The 12336-nt window shown below is 41.2% G+C and overlaps 1 protein-coding gene across 4 annotated transcripts in view; it reads right to left on the bottom strand.

The window, feature by feature from the left end:
* Window positions 1403-12336, bottom strand: part of FKBP5 (FK506 binding protein 5) — a 120037-nt gene continuing 109103 nt past the window's right edge. For all 4 annotated transcript variants that reach the window (XM_018038959.1, XM_018038956.1, XM_018038957.1 and 1 more), the window contains 4 exons: window positions 11246-11329; window positions 6821-7006; window positions 4424-4663; window positions 1403-3704 (listed from right to left, as the gene is read on the bottom strand). In XM_018038959.1, the coding sequence (XP_017894448.1) occupies window positions 3597-3704; window positions 4424-4663; window positions 6821-7006; window positions 11246-11329 (618 nt within the window). In that variant the 3' untranslated portion in view covers window positions 1403-3596. The remainder of the gene's footprint in view (window positions 3705-4423; window positions 4664-6820; window positions 7007-11245; window positions 11330-12336) is intronic.

Below are 12336 nucleotides of genomic sequence, written 5' to 3'. Positions count from 1 at the left end.
TCTCACTGTGGCAATGTGGTTGTAAGCAGATATCAAATCAGTAGAGTAACTGGAGTTAGTCATTGCATTGCCAAATACTAATCATTAGCTACTTGTTCTTCCCGCCTTATCTCCTTGCTCAAACTTCTGAGTAGCTAACTTCTTGCTGTAGGCATTATGATTTTTGGCTTTAAATTTATTTAAGAAAGCACAGTATCCAAGTAGACCCAGGAAAGAAATATTTAATGCCTCAGGGAAGGCTTCGACACTTGGGGAATATTTATAATGTGTCAACTAAGCCAGGTTTTAAATACATATCCCAGAATTCCTTCCTTATAGTTTCAGTAAGGACCACATGATCTTCTGTGCGATTCAGAAAATGGCAACAGTGCAGCAGCTACATCCTTTTTACATGTGGAAGCGTAAAGGGTGTTTAAATGTCTGACACATGGGATGCACCCAGTAGTTATGACCCGTTTAAGCCTGAGGCTGCAGGGCAGCTTTTCCTATGCACTTGTTCTTAGCAATTCGCACCAACCTTACCCATGTCAATGCCTGGCAGATCACTGAAGGTTCCACTACTTGCCCTTGATTATGTTAAAAAGGTGAGGGTCCCTCCAAACAAAGATACTGAAGTGTTTGCTCAAAAGGAGCAGGGTGCAGAGGAAAACCTTTTGCCTTTTCTTGCGGCAGCCAGATTCTAATGAGGATCTAATATCTGGTTTGTTTTGCACTGTGAATAAGGGTTCACAATGTATGTGACATCAGCTCTTTAGGCCTTCACACTGTGTGAATATCCAAGAAAAATGCTAAAGAGGAAATACTTGTTTAACACATAACAGTGCATGACACATGCTTACTTATATTTTACGTATTTATTAAAGGGCACAATTAAACCTCTTCACTTTCCAAACTGAACCTACCTTACAATGAAAATGGTGGAATGTCTACTGGTTAATGAAAACACAGAATCCTCTTCTTTTTCTGATTATTTGGTTCATTTGAACAAAGATGCATGATTCCATTGCCTGTACCCCAATGCTGATCTCAAGTTGTGTCTTAGAGCAAGGAGCAGGACAGTGTTGTTTCTTGTCAATTTTCTGAGGTTTCATTTTTTTCAGCTGGGCCCCCAAAGTAGTTTCCCAACCAAAACAACCTTTTTCTTGGAGACTACTTGAGCAAAACCAAGAATAACGGTGGGGGTGGGGTGCTTCCCAGGTAGTTCAGTGGTTCACCTACCAATGCAGCAGAAGCAGGTTCGATCCTTGGGTCAGGAAGATCCCCTAGAGAAGAAAATGGCAGCCTACTCCAGTATTCTTGCCTGGAGAATCCTCTGGACAGAGAAATCTGGTGGATTACAGCCCATGGGGTCACAAAAGAGTCAGAAACAACTTAGCGATTAAAACAACACAACAACAAGAAGAATGGGAAATCACATTTGTTTTTCTGAATTTATTTAAGGAACACCAAAAAAGTACATCTGAATAGTTTTAAAAACCAATCTGCTATTAATTCATCTGTCTCACCACTCCAAATGCAGTCTAAGAGACAGCTGATTTCTAGACAAATTGTTTAAAATCACTGAATTTGATACAAGAATACATGAGTGGTGATGGGCACCTTGTAATAGTTTCCTGTGAACCACCTGCCCACCCTTCCCCTCTGTCCCCTCCACACATTCCTTTTCTGTTCCCGTGACCCATAACATACACTAGGGAGATGGTGGGCTAAGAGAATCTAGTTTGGGGAATACTATTTTGCTTGCTACCTGCAAAAATCTAACTGGCCTTTTTAGGATCTAATTTCAATCTTGGCCTCATTGGAGTCATGCTCTAGTCAACAGAGCTACAAATACTAGACAGTTAAGCAGATAAGTAAAATCAACTTTTGCTTTATATTCTCTAGGTGAGATTGGGGCTTTTTAAAGAAATACCTCATGAAAAAAGACAAATGTGTACATGAGAAATTAAAAAGAATTCTAGTTATTATTAAAGGAGAAACTCAATTCCATTTGTTCCATAGAGACGAAAACTGGTATAAAAAGGAAATGACTTTATTTTTATGTTTTAACATGGGTCCTAACCCAAGAATAAAAGTGTTTTGTTAAAACCACCATAAAAGTAAAAATGAATCTAAAATATAATTGCCAGTGTTTAGGATTTAAAAAGGTTGAGCTGTTCCAGGTTGAAACAAATGTTTTCTGGGTTGCCCAATGCAGTCCTATGAGTGTTTCTTATTTCTTAGGCTGTGGGACTAGAAAGCCATGCTTAATCTCGCTTACCCGTAAGAACTAAAATTCAACTACATGTACGTATTTAAGACTTGCCCTAATTCAATGCCCAAGTACTGGAGATTTTAGGCTAGATGTACCTGCATGGGAAGCTGTTTTCAACTCTTTTCCACAACTCATACCAGAACAAAGCAGCTATCAGTGCAGGAGAAGAAAGCTATAGCATGTCAAACCTGCAAGGAAAATGGTTAATGTAGAAGAGCAGTGATTTATTTCTTCAACCTCACAGATTTTGTTTTTAAAAATTAAGCTACTTAGTAGTAAAAAGTCAAAAAAAATAGGAGTGTAAATAAACTTCCATATATCAGTATACACGTGTTTATGAGACAGGAATTTTAAAAAGACAACAACAACAAAATGCTTCAAGGATCCTAGATAGATAGGTTAGATAAAAACTCACTCCACGTCAAAGACATGAGAGCAAGTCTGAAATTCTTGACAGGAGAGGTCAGAATGGAAGTTAGAAACTGAACGGTAGCAATGAGCAGGCATTACTGGATGCAACATTCTTTCCTACCAGAGACAGAGGAGGGAAGAACAAGCACTATTCTGACTGTTCTCTTCACATTTCAGTGTCTCGGAACTTCATCCAAAGCGGGGAAGGCTAATCCAGAACCTCCTCCTGCTCACCATCATGGAAGAGTGTTTTAGGAATGACAGGGTCCCCCTCGGGGGACAGGCTGCGGGGCAGAAACCGCTCTCACAGTGGGGTTTCTTGACTAAGGCGGCAAAGTCAGCAAGCGAGATGCCTCTGAGGTTCTGGCTTTCAAGTGTGTGATGCTGCTGTGGACCTGAGGGGGACCTCGCCCCTCTACAGTGGGTTCTGTTCGTTAAAAATGCAACAGCTTGCATTCAGAGCACTTCAGTCATTTGGAAAACAAAACCTCCCCCACCCCCAACTCTCCCCTGCCCAACTATAGGAAAGAAGAAACTCATCAAGCATTGATTTCTAGGTTTCTGCAGTGCTATTAAAGTTCAATCAAATGTAAAACCTAACAGACAGCCCCCAATTGTTAGAATGATCTCAAGGGACCCGGAATTGGATATTGCAAGTTGACATCAACTGAAATGAGCTGGACTTAGGTGCTGGCTCACTCTCCACACTGATAGGCGCTGCTCTGTTCCACCTGGAGTGGTCCCCCGCGATGAGACCTCTGGGCAGCAGCAGGGTGGTGGTTTTTTGGGAAGCTACTGGTTTTGCTGTTTGCTTCCAGAATCACATAGACTATAACAAACTTTACATTAAACACTGTTTAGTCCTGAGTTGGGTGAAAGCCCATGGAGGAGGGGCCGAGTTCGTTAGGACTCTTCCCTCCGTGGCGTGGTGTCATACGTGCCCTTCGGCTTTCTGCTCGTCCATCGGCGGACTTCCTATTTCTTTTTCGTTGGTGACCCCTTCTAAAGTCTTCTTGCTCATTGCTTTACTGGCCTCTTCCTAAGGAGCAAACAAGGAATTAAGAGGGTTAGAGGAAAAAAGAAATGTCCAGTTGCTTCCTGGCTCCTCTAGACGGTCAGGTCTAACACAAGAGGGTGTGAGCACGACTGTATTGGGATCCACGGCTGGTCAGTCCTATCGCTGCTGCCATAGTTAGCCTGGAAGCTTTCCCTTTTCTTTGGTTAAAGTGACCAGCCTGCCCCAGGGACAGCTTTGACCGTCATGTCCACGTGACCGAGGGTCTGAGTGGATGGTCAGTGAGGACCAGAATACACCTGAGTGGTCCAGGGGGCTGACTCTGACTGCTCCTCTTGGGTTGCTAAGTTGGCTCTCAAGCTTCAAAGTAAAGGGCATGGGGTAGGGCTTCCCCTCAGAGCTTATTTCCTAGGAAGCTTGGAAGTTTCGACAAGCAAGTGTTGTGTTTGGGTTTTAAAATAATAAAAGCCTTAGTGCACTTCTAGGGAATTAATTCCCTCCTCTCTTGCATGGACGTGCCAGGGCCTCACAACTGTGCCTCTGGCGAACTGAACCGCGCACCCTCCCGGCTCGTCCTCTAGATCCAAGCAGCCTCGACTGGCTCTGAAGTCCTTTTCCCTCCTCATGGCCTCTCAGGTTGTCTTCCTGGGCCTGTGTCCTACGGGAACCTCCTTAGGACGGAAGTCAGAGGCGTGGTCGGTCCGTCCTCCCCCAACCTGAAGGTGGGTGGGTTCTGCATGTACCTTTGCGTCCTGCTCTGCAAACTTCTTGAACATGTTGGCATAGATTCTGCGGTCCCGCTCGTTGTGCTCCTTAGCCTTTTTCTGGCACATGGAGATCTGCAGTCTTGCAGCCTTATTCTGGGGGTTTACTTCCAACACTTTCTCAAAGTCGCCCTTGGCTGACTCGAACTCGTTCATGAGCAGCTGGGCTTCACCCCGCCTGTACAAGCCCTTCTCATTGGCACTGTCCAGTCCAAGGGCCTGGAGACAGATGGGCTGTATTTTAGAAAGGATGCATGTACCTTGTGGGAATTTGGAGAGAAAAGTCTCTGGCCAAGGGAATTAGAAAAGACCAGGCTCAAGGCAATTATATACTAGTCAAAATAATCAAATTCATTTCTTTTTTAAATGCAGTTTGTATAAATATCCCAAGGGGGCTTGGGAGGAGGGCTTTTGAGAAGTTCATTTTAAATGGCAATGGAAGAAGTAAATGCCTAAGACTGGCTGAGAAAATTTTTGTAAACACAAAAAAAATGAGGGGACTTGACCTACCAGAAAAAAAGATATACTATTAAACTACTAAAACAGTTATTAGTACTCCATGAAAAAACAGGTTAGTGGAACGAAGCATTCAGAAACAGATTCACGTGTATGTATATAAAAAAAGATTTAATAATCACAAAGATGGTAACGTAAACCACGTAGAAAAAGGAGTAACTTCAATAAATGGGGCTAAAACAGTGACTATCCATGTAGAAAATAAGAGATTCTATGTAGAAAATAAGATTTAGATTCTTACCTCATAAACACAAAAATAAATTCTAATCCAAATATATTTACATGCAATGCCCCATAAAAATATAATAGGGTTATTATTTCTTAAAAAGCAAACCTAGTTGGAGTAGGTTTAAGTACCAAATGGTTATTTTTAAAAATAATCTTAGGATGTAAACAAGCAATTCAGAGAAGAAATACTAGTTCAATACAAGTAAAGAAAAGATGTGCAACTTAATTAGTAACCAAGAACTAAAAATGAAAATAAGAATTTTCTATTGTCAATAATACTAAGGAATCACTAATAATATTCAATAATATATAAAGTATTAAAATTTAAACATATTTAAATATATTAACAGAATGTCTTTTGACCCAGTATTTCAACTTCTAGGGATTTTATCCTAGAGAAATAATCCCATACATGTGCAGAGAGACACTATATAATTTGTAATATCAAAACCCTGGAAATCTACCAAAATGGGTTGGTTAAATAAACTGATAGATACATACACTGGATACTAAACAGACTTTAAAAAGAAAACGATGAACTGATGAGATGTGGAAAGATGTCCTTATTTTATAGAACTATAAATCTATACATTCTCATTAAAAAGTACACATACATGTTACTCTACTTATGGAAATGGAAAAACGAGGACTGTGTGTGTGAAGTGAATGACTGTGGCCTTGGGAGAGGGTCAGTGGGAATTTTATGAATGGACTCAGGTTCTTAGATGTTTCTGTAACGTCTGAGTATTGAATGACTTTATACTACTTCTATAAGAAAAGAACAGCAAAGGTTTAAAAATGTAATAGTAACATTATTCTCTCAGGCAAAATGCCATTTAATATATTTAACATGTTATATATTTCATATAACATACTAATCCATAAAACTCAAAATTCTAAAACTCAATCTTACAAAGAAGGCCTGAAATACTTGCTTGCTTTTCTTGTTCCCTTTGTCTGTCTTTAAGATACATCCAGTTACTAGCTTGTACCCATAGTAAAAGGTACACTGCTCACTCTGGGACCTAATACCTGACACAGCAGCATCATTAGTACAGAACAGAACAGAGTCATACATATGGTACTTCTCCCAGCCTTTTAGTGCTTAGGCACTGCTTACCATGTTAACAATACAGATGGAATGAGGGTGCTGATGCTTTGTGGGTCTTGCAAATTATTTATGTGTAATCCTAGGCAGTGAATAAATATAATAATAATATGTATATATCCCTGGATGAACAATCACAGCCTATTCTTAAAGACCTAAAAGGCCTAAAAGACCTAAAAGACCTAAAAGGCCTAAAAGGCCTAAAAGTTAAATCTGTTTTTATAAAAGTGTGTAACCTGGTACCAAATGCCACAGACTTAAGGTCATGGATAAATATTGCTTAATTTTATCATAACTTTTAACTCATAATGTATTATTATAAACAGTCTAGGCATAAGGAAAGTATGACTAGTAAAAAAAAAACACAACTTTCTGAATTTCCCAGTTCTTACTGAGAAATAATCTCAAACAAAACAAAATGAAAAAACCCAAACCCTGGCTGAGAGGAAGTGGAAGATGACTAAGCATGAAGATAGGGAAAAATATCTGGACTATGTAGCGTTCATCCCACACGCGGACACTACCTTGTCACAGCACTCCACGGCTTTGGTGTATTCTCTGAGCTTCAGGTAGCACATGGCCAGGTTCAGGAAGGCAGCAAGCAGAAACGACTCAGAAGCTTTCGATTCCTTTTCTGATAAGCCATATTCCATCTCTAACCAGGACACTATCTTCCCATACTGAATCACCGCCTGCATGTACTTGCCTCCCTAAGAGAGAAAAGCTAGTAATTACTTGCTGTCCTGGCTCTGGAGCGAGTTCAAAGGGAGTGTAAGCTCAGCCCTCCCGGAGCGAGGCAGATCCTCAGAAGGGAACTACCACCTCATCCCAAGCAGGGTGTGTGAGTGTCCTGCTCTCCAGACACCTCTCCCTGTTCTTCTCGAGCCCAGTGACCTCTGAGCTGCTGCAGGGCGGGCACCGTGATGCTCTTCGCCAGCATTTACCATTTCACCCTTTTCAGCACATGGGCCTCAAGGCTTTTGAGTTACATTCTTTGGTGCCAATATTTACCAAACTTTCATAAGGCCTGTGAGTAGCTGTAGACTATGTCACTAGTTTACTCGAAGGGAAGTTACTTTCCCCTTTTCTCCTGATGATCAGCCCTAGACAGAGGATACTAGATTCTGTTAAGTGCTAGTCCCAAACCCAGCAGATCTTCGTTAGCTAAACCAAGGGTTGACAAACTTTTCCTATAAGGGGCAGATAATACTTTAGGCTTTGCAGACCCAACAGTCTCTGCTGCAACTCTGTCCTGGCTACTAAAGCAGTGACAGATGATATATAAACAAAGGGGGTGTGGCTGAGTCCCAGGAGAGCCCTGACTACAGAAACAGGCTGTGGTCTGCTAACCACTGATTTACAGACCCAGGGAATATACACAATGAACAGCTGTCCAGCATACCTAACTATAAAACAAAAATCACACAGGTGTTAGTCACCTGACTACATGAGAAAGACTTTTCTCTTAATCATATTTTCACTCAGTAACAACTGTGAATAAAAATTGTATAATTAATTCACATGAATGATATATATGCTCTATTACTGTAGAAAGGAAGCCCTGATGTCAGTTTCCAGTGATAAGGATGGGGTAGACACAGTTCCAAGTGGAGGGCCTGGATCTGAAGGCAGTCTTCCTCAGCTTACAAGGGGGTCACCCCCCAGTATGCCCAGGGAAACTGAAGTGCATTTCATATGCCTCACCTACCTTCAGTGTGATCTAGCCTACAGTTGGGCAAAATCATCTAACACAAAGCCTATTTTATAATAGAGTTCTGAATATCTCATGTAATTTATTGAATACTGTCCTGAAAGTGAAAACCAGAAAGGTGTGTGAGTCCAGAACCGCTGTGTCGGTTGTTCAGCCCCATGATCCCATGGCTGGGAGCCATGCTCACTGATGATGACATCACCAGTTTGGGAAGAGGCAATCCAAATTCAAAGTATGATTTCTACCGAATGCATGTTGCTTTCACACAGGTGTAAGTTAGGGGCTGGCTGTCCTTGTAGTCTGCCATAGCCTTAGGCCCCACTACTCAAGATTAAAGTCCTTACCAGTTTCAGGGGCTGGCATTTTCTGTCATTGTCTTTTCTCTTGGTGGATTATGAGCTTTTGGGGACAGGAAGCATGCCCTATCCCTTTTGGAATATTCAGGGTTTAACACGAGGTGGCTCTTGATGATGGTTTGTTAAGTAAATATTAAGGTCAAAGGAATATAACTATGGAATCAAGTTTTTCAATCACTGGGAGCAAAATGGTGAAAGTGAAAGGTGTCCTTTTGCTCTCATCCTCCTCTTAACTACCTTTCTGTCTAATATAGTGTCATAGAGGAAGGAAAGAGCCAGGGAGGACAAAGACCAGATCCGATCACTTCAGTAGGTTCTGACTGTCAGAATGGTAGAGAGGCTACAGTTTCTGAAAGAAAATAAAAAACCCCAAAGTATCAGACTTTATGTAAATGTTCTTTACACTTGAGTATTTTACTTTCTTGATAGTCCTTTCATATATAGTATATATAATTTCTATATCTCAACTTTAAATGAGCAAAGATCTTTGTGTTATTTCTGCTTCTGATGGACTAAAACTGGAGTTCTCAACTAGGGTGGCTCTGTCCCCAGGTGACCATCTGGTAATGTTTCGAGATCTTCTTTAGTTCTCACAACTGGGAATGTGTGTGCACTACTGGCAGCTAGTGGGTAGGCCCAGGGCTACTGCTAAACGCACAGAACCTCCCACTAAACAATTAACTTTACAGCCTCAAATGTCAACTGTGCCAAGGTTGAGAAGTCTTCTCTTTCCTTCACTATTCTAGAGCAAAAGAGGGTTTTTCTTAACCTAAAATCCGAGAGTCATGGACAACTTGTTTCTGAATCAGAGCACTGGCTTCCTGGGTCAGTAATGGTGGTCAAAACACAGCAAAACCTAGTGTGTCTGCAAAGGGTCCTGTGGCTGAAAGATGACCCTTCACTCAGTTGCTTTAAGAATGCTTTATCCCCAAGGAGCACAAGGGGGCGCAAGAACCTCTTGGTAAGAAGTGTCCTCAGCCTTCTTCCCACTGCCTCCAAGTCAGAGGAGAGAGACACTGACCAGCTGTGACAGTTAACACTCCTGTCTCAGTGCTGTCAGCTATGCGGGCGCAACGCCATGTTATATGTGCTTCATGATTATTTTCAGAGCCAAATGAAGACAGTCCTCTCCTACCTTTCTTTAGTGTTCAGAGGTTCATATGAGGAGTTCACACTCTAAACACCAAAATCACTTCCATTTAAAAGCTTTTTACAGCTCTACTCTACTAAGAGCAGAGGCTTCCCCACTTAGGTGTAAACCCAGCCGACAGGTCACTGAGAATAGGGCTCGATGTGTGCGTGGCATGACCGTGCCCCATCTCTGCCCTGGCCGCCACAACAGGACCCCGTGCTTGTGCATAAGTCGCACAACCTGAAAGGTCGAGGCCCAGGAAGGCTGCTCGGCAGACTGGAACTTGCCCTGACATCTGAAAAGGGAATGTGTATAGGAACCCACCTACCATTTCTAAAGTCATACAGCTAAAACTAGGATCGCCGCTGGGATCTTTTACCTATAAATGTGAAGGTGCCTCCAGGGAAGTTTTTAATGCAAAACATTCAAAGACATTCTGGGAGAAAAAGTCTTAGGTCAGTGGTTCTGAACCTTTTCATTAATTTTCCCCCAAAAGAATAATGTTTTGAAAGATTTTGTCTATCAAACTGCACGTTAAAAATAATATGTGTGATCCAGGTTTTATCCAAACATCAGTAATTTTAAGAGTGTTCATAACATTATGAAATACACAAGTCACTATTGTGGTTATGATGCTAAGACGCAACAAAGTTAAATAATTGTATAGCTACTTTAGCACTGATTTCTGCTGCTGATTACAAATTCTGGCCATCTCTCTGTATATATTCAAGACACAGCTATATGATACGTGGCTTTGCAACACTGAGTCATCAGCAACCAATTAGAGTTTCTGAACAGCTGTTTTATTACACTGAGTTGATATTGTCATTTAATCACTAAGTCGTATCTAACTCTTTGCGACCGGGCTCCTCTGTCCATGGGGACTTCCCAGGCAAGAATACTGGGGTGGGTTGCCATTTCCTTCTCCAGAAAATCTTCCCAACTGAGGGATAGAATCCATGTCTCCTGCATTGCAGACAAATTCTTCCCCTCTGAGCCACCAGGGAATCCAGTATATATGAGTCATAAATAAATATATATTATCTATACCCACAGTAAGAAATGCTTTAAGTTATGATTTGTAAATCATACAAATCAACTCATTTAAGCAGGTAAAGTGACAGATGTTGTTATATTCATGGTGTCACCATTAAAGTGAATAATGAGAGTTACTAGCCTTTCTGGCAACCCTATGTTGATTCCTAACAATTTAACTTGATTATTTAAAAATCTAGTAACATGCTCTTTGCACTTTTTATATTGGGTTCAGTTCCTTTCGAAATCTGTGCATGAACTTTTCTCTCATCATGTACCTAAGTGACTTCCCCAAAACGGTGGAAAGGGAAAATGATATGAAACTTATCCCTTTGAATGCTACTATTTGCTAACAATTATTCTATTCATTCTTTGTTTTGTTGCACAAACACTTGGTGACGGCCCACTATGTACCAAGCACAGTGCTTTAGGCCTTAACTGATACATGGTGAGTGGGCAAGCCAGACCTGGTCTGATGCTATGGATGGTTACAGTCTAGATTAGAATGTGTAAAAGAGGCATTTGTATTCTGTGTCACATTAATTCATTCTGCCTTATAATTTCTTATGCTGAAAATGACAGACTTGTAAAAGTTCAGGCTTATTCTTATCCTGAAGGGTACTGACAGAATCCAGGATAGGGGATATCAGCACAATTCACTGATACTTGAGTAAATTCTTTGAGATGGAAAGTATCGTACAAAGAGTCAACGTACCTTGAAGTACACAGTCCCCTTCTCTTTGACAATGGCAGCCTGCTCCAGTTTTTCTTTGGTATCCATCTCCCAGGATTCTTTGGCCTGTTGTATAAATGCGTGACAATGGTTAGATGAACCAAGAAGGAAAAAGCATCAGCTGATGTCCATAAGAAAAAACTTACAGCTACTTCCACAGAATACCCACACCTCAAAACACAGTGGCTTTTAAAACTGTGTGCCCTTGCCAATGCCCTGATAGGCTAGAACTCACTCTCCATGAGAACAAAGGTGTAGCTTGACCCACGCTGCTCAAGAGGGAGGCTTGGGTGGTAACACCGTAAGGAACGTGAATCGTTGAGCACTGTTAAAGAGTGCATCTTTAGAATTACAAGGTGAGGCCACACAGTGAAAGCTGGGGCCTCTTTTCTCATTCTGCTGCTATACTGTTATTACAATTTGGGCAAGCTGTTTCTCTCAAGATTCAGTTTTTACCTCTAAAATGGGAACACCACTGCAGGCAAGTCAGTTATATACTCATACACAGTTTTAAAAACTCCAGGTCATGTAATTGTCTATATTCACTGTGAAACAACCAGACCTGAAGCCTCCAAACTGTGGCAACTTGCAGAAGTTTACTTGGGGAATTTCAAGGAAAACATAATTGGGAAGACAGAGGTGACGCAGAGACATAAACAAGTGCTTTCACGATCACCTGCTAATTTGTGTGTATCATTACTTTCCCACATTACAGATATGAGTCCAGGGACAACTGCACTTTTATTAAGAACAGCTGGATCATAAAGGGTCAACAGAACAATCTGAGAGGCCCTTTAGGGGAAAAGCACTGACACAGCCATTGTCAACTTACTGATAAGAAGCTTCAGTGGATTATAAATCTGCTCTTAATATTACAAAACAAAATTAAATCATGTTGATACCAACATCATCACACACTGTCACATGGTTTCAAGTATAATCTCATAGCACTGTGGTCAGAAAAGATGCTCGATACAGTTTCAGTTTCCTTAAATCTACCAAGGCTTGCCCTGTGGCCCAGCATGTGACCTGTCCTAGACAATGTTCCATGTGCACTTGAAGAGAATGTGTAT

The sequence above is a fragment of the Capra hircus genome, chromosome 23 (assembly GCF_001704415.2).
Source record: "Capra hircus breed San Clemente chromosome 23, ASM170441v1, whole genome shotgun sequence".
NCBI lineage: Eukaryota > Metazoa > Chordata > Mammalia > Artiodactyla > Bovidae > Capra > Capra hircus.
The sequence above is the reverse complement of the archived record's forward strand: the minus strand, read 5'-3'. Positions and strand labels throughout refer to the sequence as shown.